A 21,853-nucleotide genomic window follows, 5' to 3' on the forward strand; every position below is an offset into this window, starting at 1 on the left:
GGCGTACGTCTATCTTTTTAAATTATGATTTTTTCAGGGTATATGTGCAGTAGTGGGATTGCTGAATCATATGGTAGTTTTATTCCTAGTTTATTAAGAAATCCTATTCTTCACAGTAGCTGTATCAATTTACATTCCTACTAATTGTGCAAGAGGGTTCCCTTTTCTCCACAGCCTCTCCAGCGTTGATTGTTTGAAGATGGCCATTCTGACCGCTGTGAGGTGCATTACTGTAATGAGTGATGTTGAGCATTTTTTCATGTTTATTGGCCGTCTGTTCACCTTCTTTGGAGAAGTGTCTCTTTAGATCTTCTGCGCATCTTTTGATTTGGGTTATTTGTTTTTCTGCTATTGAGCTACATGAAGTGCTTGTATATTTTGGAGATTAATCCTTTGTCGGTTATTTCATTTGCAGTTATTTTCTCCTGTTCTGAAGGTTGTCTTTTCATCTTGTTTGTGGTTTCCTTTGCTGTGCCAAAACTTTTAATTAGGTTCCATTTGTTTATTTTTGTTTTCATTTCCATTATTCTTTATTCAAGGAGGTGTGACCCTGATAACTTTTCTTTGGAGTCTGCTCTGGTTGAAATTAATATAGCTACTCCTGCTTTCTTTTGATTATTATTAGCATGGTATATATTTTTCCTATTTAATTTATATGTGTCTTTATATAAAGTACAGATAATGTATAATTGGGTCTTGTTTTTTGATCCACTCTGACAATCAGTGGTGAAGAATCCACCTTTCAGTGCAGAAGACATAGGCTTGATCCCTTAGGCAGGAAGATGCCCTAGAGAAGGAAGTGGCAACCCCTTCCAGTATTCTTGCCTGGGAAATCCCATGGACAGAGGGTCCTGGCAGACTTCAGTCCATGGGGTTGCAAAAGGGTCAGATACAACTTCGTGACTAACAACAACAACAACATATACACATACCTGAGTAGATACACACACATATGTACACATACATAAGTATTCATAAACCAAATACATAGTTGATATTATTTTAAACAACTTGTATGTCTTAGATTAGTTAAGATTAAGAAAAATAAAAGGTTTTCTTTTACTTTTCACTTATTTATTTATCAGTGCTAGTGCTTGTCCTTCTTTATGTAAATTTGAGGTCACAATCCATATACTTTTCACATATTTCTTTATCAATACTCATCCTTTATGTAAATTTGAGGTTCCAATTTGTATCATTTTCCTTCTCTTTAGAGAATTTCTTCTAACATTCTTGGAAGCAAGTGTGCTGACAACAAATTCCCTCAAGTTTTATTTGTCCGAGTCTTTATTTCTGCCTCGCTCTTGAAGAAGAATTTCACAGGGTATAGAATTCTAGGTTGGTATGTTTTTCTTTCTCCATTCCCCCCACCCCCCTTAATACTTAATATATTTCATTTAACTCTCATGGTTTCTGAGGAGAAGTCAGATGTAATTCCTATTTTTGATATTTTGTAGGTAAGGAATTTTCCTCCTCTGGCTTCTTTCAAATTTTTTTTCTTTATCTTTGATTATCTGTAGTTTAAAATGATATCCCTAAGTGTAGGGTTTTAGAGCAGGAATTTTTCCTGGTTGGTGTTTTTTGAGCTTCCTGGATCTGTAGCTTGGTGTCTGATACTAATTTAGGGACATTTCTTAGTGATTGTTTCAGATATTTCTGATGGTCCTTTCTTCTTTTTCTAGTATTCCCATTATGTGTGTGTTACACTTTTTACAGTGTCCCACAGTTGTTAGTCTTTGTTCTCCTTGCTTTTCAATTTTGGAAGATTCTGTTGATAATATCTAAGTTCAGAGATTCTTTTCTTAGTTGTTTCCAGTCTACTATTAAGCCCTCAAAAGACATTTAAAAATTCTGTTACAGTGTTTTTGATCTCTAGGTTTGTTTGTTTTGGTTATTTCTTAGCATATCCATCTCTGCTAACATTTACATGTGTCTACCTTATTCATTGAAAAGATCATATGGTTTTTCCTTTTTAGTCTGTTGATATGGTGAAGTACCAAGCCTGCAGTCCTGTGATAATCCAGTTTGTGTGTTAGTCACTCAGTCAGTTGGGTCAGATTCTTTGTGACTCCCATGAATTGTATAGCCTGCCAGGCTCCTGTCCGTGAAATTCTCCAGGCAAGAACACTGGAGTGGATTGCTCTTCCTTCTCCAGGGGATCTTCCCCACTCAGGGCTTGAAGCTGGGTATTCTGCATTGCAGGCAGATTCTTTACTGTCTGAGACACCAGAGAAGCCCTGCTTTATTCATTAAAGCTTAGTAAATTATATATTAACTAGTTGGTTTAAATTCCTGGTATGATAATTCCAGCATCTCAGCCATTTCTAATTCTTACGCTTGCTCTGTGGTTGCAAATAGTGTTTTTTGCCTTTTAGTACTCTTTGTAATTTTTTCTTGATAGCTGGACATGATTTCCCAAGTAAAAGGAATTGCTGTAATAGGCCGTCAGTATTGTGATAGTAAGATGTAAGCGGAAAGGAAGCATTTGATAGTATCCCATCAGGGTAAAGTATTTTTGCCTAAGGACAGGCCTTCATAAGAAGAGAGGGCACTTCAGTTCAGTTCAGTTCACTTCAGTTGCTCAGCTGTGTCTGACTCTTTGTGACCCCATGAATTCCAGCACGCCAGGCCTCCCTGTCTATCACCAACTCCCGGAGTTCACTCAAACTCTTGTCCATCGAGTCGGTGATACCATCCAGCCGTTGTCCCCTTCTCCTCCTGCACCCAATTCCTCCCAGCATCAGAGTCTTCCAATGAGTTAACTTTTCGCATGAGGTGGCCAAAGTACTGGAGTTTCAGCTTTAGCATCATTCCTTCCAAAGAACACCCAGGACCGATCTTGTTTAGAATGGACTGGTTGGATCTCCACTGGTATATCTCAAAATGGTTCCTTTCTCTGCCCACCTGCTAGAAGCATGAGAGGAGTTTTGTCAGCACTGGCTCTGAGAACCTGCTCAAGCTCCTTGGGGTAATTCTCACAAAAATTCTGGGGGCTCCCCTATGACTGGCCCCTCTCTCTACGGCGTTTTTAACTCCAGATTTTCTTAAGGCTGAGCCTCTAGGAGTTTGTCAATTACAGTTAAGGTTTTTCTGTCCTGTCACAGGTTCCTGCTTGTGGATCTCTGCTTCAGTAAACTATGACTCCCGATATTTGCCTGTCTCTCAGTATTAGGGACATTTGGCGTTATGTTCCTCCCTCATTTAGGAATCCAAGAAGAGTTATGGAGTCCTTTTGTCTCTTCATCTTTTTATTTGTTACTGGATTGGAGTAATTACTTTCTAGCTTGTGGAACCAGAAATCAGAAGTTGAGATGTAGCTTAGATGCTCTTTTGTCTGTGGAGTGGAAGAAAATATTTATATACAACTCCAAATTAAATATATGTGTATAAAAACATTTTTGGATTAAATAATGTCTTGAAATACATTCTGAAGTAAGAGATACAAAATAAAGATGACTGTTCTGTTTCCAAGATTCCCTCCTGGATTCTGACACCATGTTCTTGCTCTCCAGATTGAGCCTTTGTATGCACCTTTGTGTGCCTCTGATATGCCTAAGGAACTGGGAGATATCCTGATACCTGCTTCCTTTTATGGTTAAGTACTAGAGAAAAATAGTTAATTGACACTGCTTTCTAGCCAGTATCAGGAGAGAAAATGAAGAATCCTCACTGAGGTTCTGAAATTTGCTAGGTTCTGAGAATGTAACTGTAGATAAATGGTCAGATCATGTGTCTCAGGGAGCTTACCATGTAATTAATAGGCACTTATTATAAAGGGTACTGAAAATAGGTACAGGTTACTGTGGGAACAGCAGTCATGATCCTGAAATGATACTAAGCTGAATCTTTAAATAGAAGGAGATATGCTTCTGGTTCATGGTAGGGATGAATGCCTCTGACTGAGTCTTCTCAGAAGGCAGAGTGAGCACAGCCCGGCTATTTTGTTGAAGTACTCCAGCAAAGCAATTTTTAGGATCAGTGCAAATTTGCATTTTATTTATTATATTGTACATGTCCTTAAAAGATTTTAAGAAATGTTAGTGGGAATAGTTTATAGTCCTTCTTCTAGAATACTTTGTGAGGATTAAAGGCCATAACGTGCAAAACCACTCACTATATTAATGAATTTTTATTGTTTTTGTTATTTCAGCTCGTAACAGTACCTTCTACTCAGGTACCCATCCCAGAAAACCTAGGTATTCAGCTTTTTCTATTCATTACCTCTATGTATACATCTTTTAAATGTTTCTTGCATCAGTTTCCTTTTCTTTTCTGCTACTTGTTCACTCTTTGTCTGGTCTCTAATAGTAGTCATTACCCAACTAGATTGCCTGCCTCCAGTTTTGCCAATTTTGGTCCTAGTTTAAAACATGGAATTATCATAAAGACAGATTTGACTTAGTCATTGACTTAAAGCCCTTTAATGACTCCTGCTGCAGCTGTTCTTATCTAGTGGTTTATGAAAAGTGTGTGAATATTTTGGAACTTCTTGCCAGATGAAGTATATATGTATTTTTATGGGAAGAAAGTTACTGACTTTTGTCAGATTATTCCTCTGCTGGCTAAAATCTGAATTCTTTATCATATCTTAAAAATTCGCCCATAATCTGGCCTCTCCCTGCCTTTGCTTAGTCCTTGAGCCCTTCCGTGAACTTTATGCTATTGAACTGCATCCTGTGGTCATAAGACCATATTCTCAGGCTCTTCTGGCTTCACTCACTCATTTCTCTCTTATCTGAAACAATCTTCCCACCCTCTTTGTCATCTGTTCCCCAGTCATCCTTTGCAATTCATCTTGGCTAAATTGCCTCTTTTTATATTGCCATACCTCCTGAGTCCCTGTGACGTTAAAAATCTTCTGGGTTCCCCCCCACCCCCACCCTTTAAACAGTTCCCTGAAGAAAGAGCTCATAAAGAATAGCCATAAGACCTGAAATAATAGTTCTGTTTTCTCAGGCAGAGTTTGAAATATACTGTAGAAGACATTTGGAAGTCATCAGGTATTGCTAAAGCCTTGAAAGATGAAAGTCTCCAAAGAGAAATAGAAAAGAAAAAATGTCTAATGGCTTGTCCCTGGGAAGTATAGTGAAAGTGAAGTCGCTCAGTCGTGTCCGACTCTTTCGACCCGTGGACTATAGCCCACCAAGCTCCTCTATCCATGGGATTCTCCAGACAAGAATACTGGAGTGAGTTGCCATTTCCTTCTCCAGGGGATCTTCCCGACCCAGGGATCGAACCCAGGTCTCCCTTATTGTAGGCAGACGCTTTAACCTCTGCACCACCAGGGAAGCATTTCTAGATTAGGAAAGGAAGTATCTAAAGAACAGCCAGAGAGAAAGGAAGTCAGGAAATAGTGTCCTGAAAGACTATAGTCAGTAAATTCCAAAAGACCTACATTTCTTAGCAAGGTTACATAAATTTTATACACAATTTTAAGTTTGATATAGCCCCATTTGGCTATTGTTGATTTTGTTGCCTATACCTTTGGTGTCATATCAAAGAATTCATTGACCAAATCTCATGTCCTTTAATTATTCCCTATGTTTTCTTTTAGGAGTTTTGTAGTTTCAGCTTGTATATTTAGGTTGATCCATTTTGAGTTAACTTGTATATTATATGGTATAAACTAAGGGTCCAGCTTCATTCTTTGTGTGAGGATATTCAGTTTTCCCAGCACCACTTGAAGAGACTATTCTTTCCACATTGCGTACCTTTGGTACCTTTGTTGAAGATCATTTGACTGTTACGTTTTAAGGGTTTATTTCTGGATTCTCTGTTATGTTCCATTGGTTTGTATGTCTTGTCTTTATACCAGAACCATGCTGTTGTGGTTACTGTAGCTTTGTAAAGATGTTTTGAAATCAGGAATTGGGAGCCTCTGGCATTGTTTTCTTTCTCAAGATTATTTTTGCTATTTGGCATACTTTGAGATTCATATGAATTTTAGGATTGTTTTTTCCCATTTCTGAGAAAATATCATTGAGATTTTGATAGGGATTGAATTGAATCTTTAGATTTCTTTGGGTAGTATGGACCTTTTAACAGCACTTACAGTTTTGCAGTCGAAGATCACGGGGTATTTGTGTCTTCAGCTTCTTTCAGCAGTGTATTGCCGTTTTCAGTGTACTAGTCTTCTGCCTCCTTCAGTAAGTCTGTCCATAAGAATTTTATTTTTGATGCTGATATGGAGGGGAATATTCTCTTAATTTCCTTTCCAAGTTGATCATTGTTAGTTCATAGAAACCAAACTGATTTTTGCATCCTGTAACTTTACCAGATTCATTTATTAGTTCTAGCGGTTGGTGTGTCTCTGTGTGTGTGTGATCTTTATGGTTTCCTGTGGGCAGAGATAATTTTGTTTCTTCTTTCCTATTTGGATGCTTTCACTGGTTTTACTTACCTGAATGCACTGACTAGGATTGCCAAGAATCCTGTGTTGAAAACAAATGATGAGAGTAGGCATCCTTGCCTTGTTTGTGATCTTAGAGGGAAAGCTGTCAGTTTTTCACCATTGGGCATGATAATGACTGTGGACTTTTTATATGGCCTTTATTATGTTGAGGTAATTCCTTTTGTGTCTAGTTTGACTTTTTGTTATGATAGGGTGTTTGTCAAATGCTTTTTCTGTATCAGTTGAGATGATCATGTTATTTTTGTGCTTCATTTGGGCAGTTTGGTATATGATACTGACTGATTTTCATATGATGAAACATTCTTAACATTCCAGAAATCCCACCTGGTGGTGGTGTATAACTTGAAAGTATTGTCAGATTTTACTTCCTAGTAATTTATTGATTTTTGCATCCATATTCATCAGGGATATTGGTGTGTATTTTTCTTGTCTTATATGTCTCTCATTTTGGCATCAGGATTATGCTGGCCTCATCGGTAAATTTGGAAGGGTATCCTTCTCTGCATTTTTGGGGACGAGTTTGAGAAGGATTGGTGTTAATTCTTCTTTAAATCTTTGTTAGAATTCTCCAGTGAAACTGTCTTGTCCTGGACTTTTGTAGAAATATATACTCATTTTTTTAAGGTTATTCAGCTCATTGGTGTATCTTGTTGTTAGTGGTCTCTTACGATGTTTTCTGTTTTTGTGGAATCATTATAATTTATCTTCTTTCATTTCTGATTTTGAAAATTTGAGTTTTTTCTTGGTTTAACAAATGATTTGATGATTTTCTTGAAATCCCCCCAAACAACTGTCATTGGTTAGTTTTTCTCTGTGTCTGTGCTCTATTTTGTTTCTTTGTAATCTTCATTGTTTCCTTCCTTCTAACTTTGAGTTAGTTTGTTCTTTTGGTTACTTGAGGTCTAAAATTAAGTTTTTGATTTGAGATCTTTTCTTATTTTTAATGTGGGTGTTTACCACTGTGAACTTCCCATGCTTCCTCTGCGTCCCATACATTTTGGTATGCTGTATTCATAGTTGTCTTTCAAGGAATTCTGTAATTTTTTTTTTTTTTTTCTGATTTCTTGTTTGACCCATTGGTTGTTTGGACTATGTTGTTTAATTTTTATGGTGGCTAGTTTCAAGTTTTCCTTTTAATTGTGATTTTTTATTTCATTCTGTTGCAGTTGAGAAGGACACAGTATGATCACCATCTTCTGAAATTTTGCTAAGATTGTTTTGTGGCGTGGCATGTGCTCTTCCCTGGAAAACGTCTCATGTGCAATTGAGGAAATGTAGGTTCTGCTGCTGTTTTGTGCAACGTCTTTTATTTGATTGTTAGGGCCATTTGTTCTGTTACAGTGTTCAAGTCCTTTGTCTCCCAAATGATTTTGTCAGGTGGATACATAATACTGTGGGAAGTGAGGTACTAAAATGTCCTACTATAATTGTTACTGTCTGTTTCTTCCTTCCATCTGTCAGTGTTTCCTTAATTTATTTCAGTGCTCTGCACATATATTTTTAGTTGTATCTTTCTGGTGAATTGGTCATTTTTTAAAAATTATATGTTATGTCTGTTGTTTCTTAATGACAGTTTTTAACTTATAGGTCTTTATTTTTTCATATATTATCTGCCTTCTTTCAGTTATCACTTGCATAGTGTGTTTTTTCTTTATTTCACTTTCAACTTGTGTATGTATGTCCTTGTATCTGTAAAGTAACTCTTTTGTAGACAGCATTTAGTTACTGTCTTGCTGATCCTGTTCTTGATGCCAGTTGTCCCACTGTATCTCACTGCACACTGCTCGTTGAACCCGTGGTAGACAAGGCACAAGTGGGGAAGCTGGAAGAAAACTCAAGGAGCCATAGGAATTGCAGACCCATTTATTCTTTATTCTCATCTGGCTGGCACAGCAGCCATAGCAGCAGAACTGCTGTACTCTCTCCTCTCATGGCTGGCCCCACGGGCACAGCCATGACGCAGCAGTAGTGCCACCGCTTTCTAGGTGGAGCTCACAAGTGCCAACAGCACAAAGTAGCCTGTGACCAAGCAGTGCCTCATGACACACATGCATAGTGGGATCAGTGATCTCAGCTGCTGCATGCTCGCTGTTTACAAAACCTGGGGCAAGAGAGCCTGAACATGCTCGCTGTTCACAAAACCTGGGGCAAGGGAGCAACATGCTGTCTTGGCTGATTTACTCTCTTCCCCATGGTTGGGTTTTTCTTTTTTTTTTTAATTTATTATCCCATTTAGCCATTCTGTATCTTTTGATTAGGAGTTTAATCCATTAATATTTAAAGTAAGTGCTGATGGGAAAGGATTTACTATTGCCATCTTGCTAATTGTTTTTTGTATATCTTATAGTTATTTTTTTCCCTTTTTTCCTGTGAGATGTCTTCCTTTGTGTTTTTCTTTTTTTTTTCTTATAGTGACATGTTTTGATTCCTTTCTTTGTGCATCTTTTATAAGTATTTTTTTTGTGTTTATGTGCTAAGTCATTTTGGTCGTGTCTAACTCTTTGTGACCCTATGGACTGTAGCCCGCCAGGCTCCTCTGTGCATGGAATTCTCCAGGCAAGAATACTGGAGTGGGTAGCCATTCCCTTCTCCAGGGGATCTTCCCAACCCAAGGATTGAACCTGTGTTTCCTGTGGCTGCTATTACAGGCAGCTTCTTTATTACCACTGAGTCACTGGGGAAGCTGGTGTTTACCGTTGTGTTCACCACGGTGATTACATAAAATCTTACAGTACTAGTGTTGTATTTTAAACAAATAATTATGTCAGTTGCATACAAAAACTTTACAGGTTTCTCCTTTTTGTTATGACATAAATCACACCTTTTTGTATTTCATATCCATTAACATATAGCTGAGTTTTTAAAACATACTTAATTTATTTGACTATGTCAAGTGCTAGCTACAGCACTCAGAATGTTTGTTGCATCGTATCGGATCTTTGCTTGTGGTTCATGGACTCTCTAGTTGTGATGCGTGGGCTTAGTAGTTGCGGCACAAGAACTCAGTTGCTTGGCAATAGCTGGAATCTTCGTTTCCTAACCAGGGTTGAACCTGCGTCCTCTGTCTTGTCAGGTGCTTTCCTAACCATTGGACCGCCAGAGAAGTCCTTATAGTTGAGTTGTTTTTTTTTTTTTTTTAATGTTGCTCTGTTTTAACTCTACCTGGATATAAAGTGATATACTCATCACCATTGCAGTATCACAGGATTCTATGTTTGTCTATAAATTTACCTTTACCAGAAGGCTTTATATTTTCAGATGCTGTTTTGTTGTGTATCCTTTTGCATTTTGTGTAAGGCAGGTTTAATGGTGATGAACTAGCTCAGCTTTTTTTTATGCTAGGAGGTCTTTATATCTCCTTTGCATTTAAAGTCAGTTTTGCCAATATTGTTTTTGGTTGGAAGTTACTTATTTCCAGCACTGTGAATGTCATCCTACTCTTTTCTGGCCTGCAAGATTTCTGCTGATAAGTCTATTTATAGTCTTATGATAGCTTCCTTATGTGTGACCAGTTGTTTCTGTTTGGTTGCTTTCAGGATTCTCTCTTTTGCATCTTACTATGTGTCTCTTTGCTGCTGGTGCTGCTAAGTCGCTTCAGTCGTGTCCAACTCTGTGCGACCGCATAGATGGCAACCCACCAGGCTCCCCCGTCCCTGGGATTCTCCAGGCAAGAACACTGGAGTGGGTTGCCATATCCTTCTCCAATGCGTGAAAGTGAAGTTGCTCAGTTGTGTCTGACTCTTCATCCTAATTGGAGTCCTTTGAGCCTCTTAAAATTAGATGTCCGTTTTCTTCCTCAGATTTGGGAGGCATTTGGCTATTAGTTTTTCATTTAGCTTGCTTCATTCTCTCTTCTTTAGCTGGTATTCCCCAGTGCTTATGTTGGTCAGCTTGATGATATTTCATCCTGGAAGTCCCTTTGACTTTTTTCACTCTGCTGCTTCTTCTTTTTTTTTTTTTTTTTTGCTTTTTTCCATTCTGACTCAAGAATTTCAAAAACTCACCCATCAAGTTCATTGTTTTTTTTTTTTTTTTAACTTCTACTTGATCAAATCTGCCATTGATCCCCTCTTGTGAATTTTTCAATTCAGTTATTATATACTTCAGCTCTAGAATTTTTGTTTGGTTCTTTTTTTGTCTTTTCTTTTTGTTGATGTTCTCATTTTGTTCATGCATCATGATTTCATCTAGTTGTTTATTTATGTTCTGTTGTACTTTGTTTCCTTATGGCAATCATACTGATTTTTTTTTTGTCATTTTAATTTGTAGAACCCTTATTTGTTTAAGGTCATTTTCTAGAACTTTATTTTGTTCATTTGACTGGGTTGTGATTCTGTTTTTTATGTGTCTTCTTGTTGTGGATTTTGCATTTGGAAAACACCTTCTCTTCCATTCTTCATGGACTGGCTTCATAGAGGGGAGGATCACATCATTCAGCCGTAGCTAGAGAATCTTGGTACCTCTAAAATCTTTCAGGGAGTGCATCTTCTCTGGACTTGTTCTTGTAATTTCCCAATTGAAAGGGTTTATTATTGGTTGTTTTTTTCAAGAGTGTATAGTCTTTTGCCCTGTCTTGTGTCTTTCTGTCTCACTTACAGTTCTCTGGGTCTACAGCAAGCCAGAGACCTGCCTTTTGTCTTCCCTCGGCATCCAATGTATTCTGGGTCCAGTTCTCTGAGTTAGGCTAGACAGAAACTAGTCCCTTGTGCAGCCCCTTGAAAAACTGGAATGTTGGACATAATTCTTCTCTCTCTCTGTCTCTTTTTTTTCCCCCTTATCAAGGGTGATGCTGCAGTTAGGCTTTTCATCACTATTGTGAACTGTGCTACTCAACTGAGGTTGAGGCAGTTGATATGGAATAACTTTTCTTACCCATTTCTGGCTGGTTTAGTCTTTGAGTTTGCTGGGGGTAGCTGCAGCTTTCTGCTGGTTTTGGAGCTCTCAAAAAAGTTTTGGCATCACATTTAAGTCAGAGTTTCTGTGGGAGAATCTGTCTGGTGCTTCCTTTTTCTCTAACCTGCTGACTCAGTTCTGGTTAGCTGGTTAGTTTTTTATCTTTTCTCAGATAACTTAGTCATTGTACAGTTCAGTTAATGGAGGAATATACTTATGGGTTCATTTATCATCTATACAAAACTAAGTTTGATATATATTAAATCTTTAGTATAAATTAAAAGATCTGTCTTAATAATTTTTTCACCCTAACTGAAAGAACTCTAGGTGTTTTCTCAGCAGTGTATATTAAATCTGTTAAGTTTTTAAATAACTCCAAGGTTTTCTGAGCTCCCTAACAAAAAGATTATTTTATGGGTGATCCAGCTATCTAGAATTGCAAAATAGTCAGCCAGCCAGATCTTTATCACAAAAATTACAGCATATTGCCTGATCCATGGTAGACATTCAAGTGTATAATTAGTCATGGGACAAGTTTTGTCTTGATTGTCTTCAAATCAGAAACAGAAATCAAAGACCATATTTCATGATCATCACAGAGAATTAGTACTTGCTCTACAGTAATGCCAACATGTGCTTTGTATTCCTTTCCCTTTCAGATCTTAATTGGAGGGAGATGGATGGATATATTTTATTGTTTGTTTATTATACTTCACTCTAAAATGTCACGCTGTTTAAAAAACCAAAAGGTTTTTTAAGATGAGTAATTTTATATAAGTTTTTTCTACAGTTTCTGTGTATACTGTGTAAGAAACTATATAGGCAGTAAGATTATAAATCTCAGTAAAAGAGTACTCAGGAGTTATTGTTAAACATATTTCTAAAGTAAAATGTACCAATTTAAGTAAAAACTTTTTGGTGGGAACTATATTGTATTCTGTAGTTAATGGTTCGTTGTTTGGATCATGGTAATAATGAGTTCACAATTCAAATAATTTAATAATTCATTTTGGTCCATTGTAACCAACACTACCTTAAATCTGATCATAGCTGTGTCACAGATGTTTTTTCATTGGATCTGTTTCTATAAGGCCTACTAATATCTAGGATAACATTGGTAATTCTTAAAATTTTTTTATGTTAAGTAAAACTTTGGGAAAGGAGATGGCACATTTACAGAGGTAACATCCTAAAAGAAACAAAGGTGTTCTGCTTACTTTGAGGCTAGTAAACAGTGGTTATTAGCTTTATAGACTGATGATACAAGTCTTGGGCCCTTTGTGCTTTATCTCTGACGTCTTGATTCCTCACATCATCATTTGACTTTATTTTCAGTTAAAGTCCTTATGCTTAACATTCACATGTTCTTTTGATCTTTGCCTTTTTTATCTCCTTTCATTATTCTGTAATTTGTCCACCAGTAGTTTTTACATTGCAGTCACAGTTTCTGATTCTTTTAAGTTCTATCATTCTTTTAAATTTTAATTCCAGTCTTGTTTGCTCATTGTTCACTGATACATCTTCACTTTTTGACAGTTGCTTTTTTTTTTTTTTTCCGGTCACACCATGCAGCATGCTGAATCTTAGTTCCACAACCAGGGATCAAATACATGCCCCCTGCATTGGGAGTGTGGAGTCTTAACCACTCAGGGACGTCCTCTGATAGTTGCTGTTTATATCATCTTCTTTGTTCTTGTATTCATTGTTTATTTTCCAGCTTCCTATTAAGTTCAATTTAAGATCATTTTCAACTTCATGCTATATTGCTGGCAGTTGTTTCAGTGGTTCTAACTTCAGTGGTTTGCTGTTGGTACAGGAACGTTAGCATACTTTTCTCGTATTTGTTTCCTTAATAGACAAATTAAGTTGTTGTAAATACTGTGACCAGAGTATAACTCTTATTATTACAGGGTTTTTTGAGTTTTTTTGTTTCTGATAAGTACTGGACTGTTCCAGAAACTGAGTCAGCAAATGTGGTATTTGTGTCATTGATGATGATGGTTTTCCTTTTCCTTCGTTGATGACTAAAACCATTCCCTCTGCCATTTATTTGATCTGTTCTCTAAAAAAGTTGCAATATGGCAACAGTATTTTCCCCACATGATTTATTTTAAAAATTTACAAACAAGCAGATAAGTTGATGCCATGTGCCTGTCATCTTTGTTGTTGCTCAGCCATGGCTGACTCTTTGCAACCCCATGAACTGCAGCACGCCAGGTTTCCCTGTCCTTCACCATTTCCCAGAGGTTGTTCAAATTCATGTCCATTGAGTCAGTGATGCCATCCAACCATCTCATCCTCTGTCGTCCTCTTCTCCTCCTGCCTTCAATCTTTCCCAGCATCAGGGTCTTTTCCAGTGAGTCAGTTCTTTGCATCAGGTGGCCAAAGTATTGGAGCTTCAGCATCAGTCCTTGCAATGAATATTCAGGACTGATTTCCTTTAGGATTGACTGGTTGGATCTCCTTGCAAACCTTTCTCCAACACCACAGTTGAAAAGCATCAATTCTTTGGTGCTCAGGTTTCTTTATAATCCAACTCTCACATCCATACATGACTACTGGAAAAACCATAGCTTTGACCATATGGACCTTTGTTGGCAAAGTAATATCTTTGCTTTTTAATATGCTGTCTAGGTTGGTTATAGCTTTCCTTCCAAGGAGCAAGCATCTTTTAATTTCATGGCCGCAGTCACCATCTACAGTGATTTTGGAGCCCAGAAAAATAAAGTCAGCCACTGTTTCCACTGTTTCCCCATCTATTTCCCATGAAGTGATGGGCCAGATGCCATGATTATAGTGTTTGGAATGTTGAGCTTTAAGCCAACTTTTTCATTTTCCTCTTTCACTTTCATCAAGAGGCTCTTCAGTTCCTCTTTGCTTTCTTCCATAAGGGTGGTGTCCTCTGCTTATCTGAGGTTGTTGATATTTCTTCCTGCAATCTTGTTTCCAGCTTGTGCTTCATCCTGCCCAGCATTTCACATGATGTACTCTGCGTATAAGTTAAATAAACATGGTAACAATATACAGTCTTGATGTACTTCTTTGCCTGTTTGTAACCAATCTATTGTTCCCTGTCTGGTTCTAACTGTTGCTTCTTGACCTGCATACAGGTTTCTCAGGAGGCAGGTAAGGTGATCTGCTATTCCCATCTCTTGAAGAATTTTCCACAGTTTGCTGTGATCCACATAGTCAAAGGCTTTAGCATAGTCAGTGAAGCAGAAGTAGATGTTTTTCTGGAACTCTGTTGCTTTTTCTGTGATCCAACAGATGCTGGCAATTGGATCTCTGGTTCCTCTGCCTTTTCTAAATCCAGCTTGAACATCTGCAAGTTCTTGGTTCATGTACTGTTGAAGCCTTGCTTGGAGCATTTTGAGCACTGCTTTGCTAGCATGTGAGATGAGTGCAGTTGTGTGGTAGTTTGAACATTCTTTGGCTTTGACTTTCTTTGCAATTTGGAATGGAAACTGACCTTTTCCAGTCCCATGGCCACTGGTGAGTTTTTCAAATTTGCTGGCATGTTGAGTGCAGCACTTTCACAGCATCATCTTTTAGGATTTGAAGTAACTCAGCTGGAATTCCATCACCTCTACTAGATTTTTTCATCTCATTTGTCATCTAGATTCTGCTTTTATTATTTACATTGCTTTGTCACATATCTACTCTTCTACTTTTATTCATCAATCCATCTTTTTTATCCCCATACATTTCAAAGTCACTGACATCCCTTTCCCTGAAGGTGAAACCATTCTTAAAAAGATTTCTGCCAAGTTTTCTAGAGTAACTTGCCCTCCACATAGGATTTATTCCATAGAACATTTACTTGTAGGACTGTCTTAATGATTCATAGAAATAAAATAAGTCAGTGGAAAGTACTGTTTGTTTTAAATGTGTAAGTAATGTCAAGAGTCACGATCATTGAGAGCACTCTCACTAGATGGTTTCACAGGATTTGATAAGAAAAAGTACCTTTTATAAAAAGTCAGTATATTATAAAGTACTTGGTTTGTTTTTTGTGTATAATAAAAGTAAGATGTAAGGAAATTATGGAAAGTAAGCCAGAACCCATCTTGGGATAGTTTTGAATGACCCATAATATGTCACTGAAGGAACCAGTAGGGAAAAGACCTTTCTTCATATCTTTCCTGTTTTCTCATTTTCTTCCTCCTCTTTGTCTCTCCTTGTCCCTTCTTTACCTTTCCTTTCCTCCCTCCCTTCTTTCTTCACATTTGAGGGAGTTACACATTCTATTGCACTGATTTGTTGATTGAAAAGAGTGAGGAGGCCACGTGATTGGATGGAAGCATCACTGGAGGGCACAGTGTCTAAATTAAGAGTTGGGAAATTGTTTCTGTCACGGCCTGGTGGTATTTATTTTAGGCTCTGCAGGCTAGACTGTACAATCTCTGAAAACTACTCAACTGCTGTTTTAGTGTGAAAACAGCAGTAGGCAACATGTAAATGCATGAGCATGGTTACGTTCTAAGTAAGACTGTGGATGCTAAAATTTGAATTTCATGTAATTTTTACATGTCACAAGATATACTACTTTTTTTAACTGACTTTCTCAACCATTTAAAATTTAAGAACCTACAAAGCTTTTAAAAAAACAGGTAACAGATTTGGTCCATGATCTTTGAATTGGTAACTCTTAGTGTATAGGGATTAATCTTGTACAGGTTATTTACCAAAATGTCATTATTAATATACAGATTTCCCAATGTCTAAACCTTTTAATATGCTCTTATATTAGATGGGGATATAGAACTGTGTACAGGTAATTCCAGGTGTCAGTGAAGTGAGGGAAGAAGAAAAATATTTGGTATGGTTGATCCCACTGATAACATGGAGATTCTGGCTTGGCCTTTCAGTCTTGTCTCGTCAGTCTAGCTGCTGTTTCTAACTCTTGGTGCAGAGAAGCGGATCAAATAGAGGGGCCTACTCTTAAATCTATTCTTAATGGTATTAACGGCCTAAGGTTTGAAGTCAAACCTGGGTTCAGATCTCTTATAAGATGTGTGATTAGTTATGTAACTCCTCTGAGCATAATATAGAATTTTAGGATGGTAGTAACAATTATAACAATAACAGTGGCTAACATGTTGTGCTTAAACTGTGTGCTATGCAGTGTTCTAAGGACTTTTTATATATATAGTAACTCATTTAGTTCTCTCTGAGCCATAATAATCCTATATACCATCACTTTTAAGATGAGGAAACTGAGACAAAGGAGATTTAAGTAAACGTATTCAGGGTCACATAGTTACTAAGTGGCAGAGCCAGCATGTGAACTGGGACATTCTGGCCTGAGTGTGAGCTTTTAACTTACAGGGTTTACCATCTTCCAAAGTGAGAGTATCTGTAAAATGCCTATTAGGTCTTCAAAAAATAGATATGTTTACTTTGCTGAATAGAGTGCTACCTGTTCCTCAAGAAGCTTGTGTTCTTGTGTGATGCCAGATATTCCATAAATATGAGATTCAAATTATGGTTTTTCAGAATGCATTTTACTTTTTTCAGTTACATACTATTTATGGGATATTTTTTTTTCCATAAAAGTTTTTTAGTAAGAATTGGAATTGGAATTGAAATGTATCACCTTCTGTAAGACAGTATAGTCGACTTAGACTCTGAAGCTGGAAGGCCTCTGGACTCCTGTTTTTATCAAAGTTCTTCTGCAGTTACCTTTGTGTGACCTTGGATCCATGGTTTGACTCTGTGTCCCTTTTTGGCTGTAGACTGACGATAATCCTCAGAGTCATGAAACTCAGATGAGATAACCTGTGTTATGGTGCCTAGCAGTATGTCTAGTATGTTACCAGCTATTCCATAAATGCTAGTACTTTGCTCACCTCCCTGTTACAGATTTAGAACTGAAAGGAGCCTTAACGATTGAAAACTGAGGCCTGATAGTACAGCTGCTTTGAGACTTAGAGCCAGTTTTCTGATTTCTCACTCTTGTTCTGTTTTTGGTGTTCACACTTGTTTATGCATTGCATTCAAAAGCGTTATGTATATGACTTTTTTTTTTTTTTAAAGAACAAAACCCAGCATTCATATTAAAAATAGCTAAATTATTTTTGGTATTTTGAACTTTGAAACTAATCTTTTAAAAATCATATTGATAATTTAGTAAACCTGGAAGCCATTCAAATCACATATATGAAGTTTTAAAACCACTAACATCTCCTCTTTCATATTCATTAATTTTAATAAAGTTCTGTTACAGAAAAAATAACTTACAAGCAACATGATAGAATAATTTTAAAAACCCATCCAGTCACATTCAGAGAAATGTCTATTAACACTTTGAAATAAAAAAGGCTAATTATGACAGTACTTTGTAACTGACTTTTACAATTAAAAGATCAACTAATGATCTATGCTAAATTCAGATCTTGATAATTTTTATTTATTCCATTATGTGGATGGTTATCAGTTCCTTTTAGTAATCTCCTGTTTTTACGGTATGTCAGTTTTTTCCCAGGCTTTATAGAAACATCGTATTTTGCAAAACTGCCCTGTTTCACCAAAAATGGGATCTTTGGTTCATATGGTTGATCCTCGTATTCATTTTTAAGATTTTTGATGCATGTTAATAATTTCCTGCCAGAAATAAAATGCATATTTATTTATCTTCTCACTAGGGAAGGCTATTGCATTTTTGAAGAAGCAGCAATGTGTGGCATAAAGCTTATAGATCCTTTATATCTCTTTACATGTTGTCATTTTAATATTTTGCACAGTGATATATTTGGAATAATATATTTTAATTTTCAGGAGTGGAATTATTTATAACTGCATATAATAAGATATCTCAAGTCATGTTCATGCAGTTTTTAAGAGCATTTTGTGGGTTTTTCTTTTTTCCTCAATTTGCATGTAGTGAGTGGTAAATTTGCATGGAACATCTGAAAAACAGAGCGGCAGAATGAATTGAATGTGTTTATTACTGTTTGTCACTTTCCTTGATAGTTTAGAGACCAAGTCCTACTTCTGAGACAAAATTGAACTTACTAATGTGTCCCTTATTTGTCTTCTTGTGAATTGTTCCGTTTCTCATGATTAACAAGATGTATCTCACGATTAACAAGATGTAAACTCTAATACTGTTTGCCATTTAGTCCTACATGTTTGTGAGATAATTAATTGTAAGAACATCTTAAGAATTAAATTAGGTAAATTATTTTTTCTAGTTATGATTATTTGATGTTTTTATTCCTACATGTGTATTTGGAACCAAAAAGAATAGCTATGAATTATGGGTTTTTTAAATTGGTAGACTACTCAAAGTTATGGTCATCTTATCACATCAATAGTAGTAGAAATATATAGATCTTAAGATTTGAATAAACCGTAAAGATAGAAATCTAGTCCAGCTTCTTACTTGATGAAATAACCCCTTCTTCAGTATTCTTGCTGGGCTTCCCTGGTTGGCTCAAATAGAGGAGACCCAGGTTAAATCCCCAGATTGGAAATATCCCCTGGAGAAGGAAATGGCAACCCATTCCATTTTTCTTGCCTGGAGAATTCCATGGACAGAGGAGCCTGGTGGGCTACAGTCTCAGTTCAGTTAGTTCAGTTCAGTTGCTCAGTCGGGTTCAATGTTTGGTGACTCCATGGACTGCAGCATGCCAGGCCTCCCTGTCCATCACCAGTTCCCGGAGCTGCTCAAACTCATGTCTGTCAAGTCAGTGATGCCATCCAACCATCTCATCCTCTGTTGTCCCCTTCTCCTCCTGCCTTCAGTCTTTCCAAGCATCAGGGTCTTTTCCAATGAGTCTGTTCTGCAGCCTACAGTGAGTCAGCCTGCAACGAGTCTTTTGAGTTGCAAAGAGTCAGACATTACTAAGGGTCTAACACTTTCGCTTTCACTGACCATGCTAGGTCTTCTGGAACAGCAGTAATGAAATATTCATTCACATACATTAAGCTCACAAAGTAAGAGGGATATATGATTTTGCTCTAAAGAGAATTTAAAATATTTGATATTCCCATGGCATGGTATTAATGAGGTATTAATGGTACTATGGTATTAATGAGGAAGGTTTAATGACACCTTTTGGGTTCAGGGTAGTATGTTTTGAGCCACTTTCTTGCAATATAATAACAAGCTTTGAATATTTTATTTATAAATATCTTTTTAAATTCTCCATATAGTGAAAGGGGAGAGTCTTTTTTGTTCCACAAGAAGTTCTGTGTTACCTATCAATCAAGTATTTACAGATGTTGAAACAAAATGGGGATTATATAAAAGAAAGCTGGAATGGTACTTTAGACTCTTCATTTTCTTAGTGTTAATTTTAAAGTGATAACACACTAAAACTCTTAGCCACAAAACTTTTCAGCTGTTGTGCTAAACAATTAAAACACATCAAACAAGCCCCACTCACCAAACCAAAGGAAAGCACAGTCTATGAAAACAGTATTTTGACAAGCATTGATATTCATAGGTCTTAAGAAATAGCTATCAAATATTTCTCCAGGTAAAGGTTTTGTGTAAGTAGTGCATCTCCATTTTCTATACTTCATCTTAATATGCAAGTTTATTACTTCAGTGCCTGACTAACTTTTGCCTTGCTGATGATCTGTTGAGCTTTGTACCTGAGAGCTGTACTAATCACTGTGCTTATTGTTTGAATGTCTGGTACAGGAAGCGAGCAGCTGCAAAACATCTAATAGAACGCTACTACCACCAGTTAACTGAGGGCTGTGGAAATGAGGCCTGCACGAATGAGTTTTGTGCTTCCTGTCCAACTTTTCGTCGTATGGATAACAATGCAGCAGCTATTAAAGCCCTCGAGCTTTATAAGATTAATGCAAAACTCTGTGATCCTCATCCCTCCAAGAAAGGAGCAAGCTCAGCTTACCTTGAAAACTCTAAAGGTGCCTCTAACAACTGCTCTGACATAAAAATGAACAAGAAGGACGGGCAAGGAGCAAGAGATGATTTTAAAGGTAAGTTGTTCTATTTTTAATTGAGAATTTTTGACTGAAAACCAAATTAGAGATTTTCAAAATGTGTGAGGTGTTAACTGTTGTCATTTGCTTAGGACATGTTTATAGTGGAATTGATTTTTATGTGGAAAAGGGCAGAACTAAATAATAATTGAGTTAATGATTTAACTCTTTCACTATTCTTATGGTCTATAATTAGAAGCAGATTATATTTCCGAAAGTTCGTTTCTTAATGGATTGATTAGGAATATTAAATGTTTTCCACTAGGAAAAACATATTACATAGTAGTTAATCACACGAACTGGCCATGAAGTCAATTAGCTTAGAATAGCTGGCTTAAGTATCTGGAATTTATTTTGGAACCTGAGCACTATATAGCAGACGGAGCAGAAAGAGGAGTTTCTATTTCTGAAGACACAGCAAATGTTGTAATAGTTATCTGAAGAATAATGTTTTTCCTTCTAATTTATTCTTTCCATATCATGCTCACCTTCTCCCAGGCATTTAGCACACTCATACTGCCAAGAATGATTACCTAACAATGGTAGACTCTACCCAAGCCTCACTTTGCTGTCTAAATAATCCCGTATTCCAAAACTGTTAATTTTTTTTTTCTTTTAATCACCCAAGCTTGCTTTCTCCCAGTGAAGGCAAATCAGTATTAGAAACAAGCTAATTGAATTTCTGAATGAATGACAGCCCTGCCCAGAGGTAATTTTGTTTTAAAGAGAAAGCTTTTTGTTTAAGATGTATATTACAAGTTAAATCTCTATAAAATTTTTAGTACCGTCTATCATTTGAATCAAGTTTAAATTAATTAGTGAAATGTAGTTGTGTTATAGCCTCTATTTGTTTCCACAATAAAGTAATTCTTATAACTTTATACAACTTTATTGTGTATTTCTAATTTTATAAATTAGCACACACCCTAGATAAATAAGGGAATTTTATTAATATGTAGAATGTAAAAGTAGGGCTTCCCACATAGCTCAGGCAGTAAAGAATCTGCCTGCAATGCAGGAGACCTGGATTTGATTCCTAGGTGGGGAAGATCCCCTGGAGAAGGAAATGGCTACCCCTTCCAGTATTCTTGCCTGGAGAATCCCATGGACAGAGCAGCCTGGTGGGTTACAGTCTGTGGGGTTGCAAGAGTCAGACACGACTGAGCGACTGAGCCACCAGCACATTATGTGCATTTTCCCAGTAAGTGTGTATCAGGAAGAACAGTTACTGTGAATGTAGGGTGTGCGTCACAGTTGAATGCAGCAAGCCATTGGGGGTTATAATACAGGATGGGTGTACCCATCTTCTTTTTGGCTGTGTGCTTTTTCTGGATTAGAGGTACTGTCTGAGTGGTTATTCCCAGTCTTCCTGTACTGTTTAAGCTCAAATCTGTATAATTTAGCAGTTTGTTCTTCCAGTCTGCAACACTCCTCTTCCCGCCCCCTTTTTCTGGTAGCGTCTGTATTCACTGTCATATGTTTCCACTAGGAATCATGAATGTATCAACGCCACTAGTACTTTTTTGAGTGCTAATTCTATTTGCTGGCTCTAGTTACAGTTTTGGATATTGAATAGTCTGCCCTAAACTC

The 21,853-nt window shown here is 37.0% G+C and overlaps 1 protein-coding gene and 1 long non-coding RNA gene across 8 annotated transcripts in view; one reads left to right on the forward strand and one right to left on the reverse strand.

The window, feature by feature from the left end:
• UBE3A (ubiquitin protein ligase E3A) overlaps positions 1-21,853 on the forward strand; it is a 92,453-nt gene that overhangs the window by 41,907 nt on the left and 28,693 nt on the right. For 5 of the 7 annotated variants that reach the window (XM_040257048.1, XM_040257045.1, XM_040257049.1 and 2 more), the window contains one exon: positions 19,956-20,260. The exons of 1 other annotated variant lie outside the window; for it this stretch is intronic. In XM_040257048.1, coding sequence (XP_040112982.1) covers positions 19,956-20,260 — 305 coding nt within the window. The remainder of the gene's footprint in view (positions 1-19,955; positions 20,261-21,853) is intronic. One more of the 7 variants, XM_040257050.1, reaches the window with a different exon arrangement.
• LOC120875287 overlaps positions 19,022-21,853 on the reverse strand; it is a 142,312-nt gene continuing 139,480 nt past the window's right edge. Inside the window, exon 4 of the long non-coding RNA XR_005723933.1 lies at positions 19,022-19,122. This is a non-coding gene — a long non-coding RNA (uncharacterized LOC120875287). The remainder of the gene's footprint in view (positions 19,123-21,853) is intronic.

This window comes from Oryx dammah, unplaced genomic scaffold (genome assembly GCF_014754425.2).
Source record: "Oryx dammah isolate SB20612 unplaced genomic scaffold, SCBI_Odam_1.1 HiC_scaffold_16, whole genome shotgun sequence".
Taxonomy (NCBI): Eukaryota; Metazoa; Chordata; class Mammalia; order Artiodactyla; family Bovidae; genus Oryx; species Oryx dammah.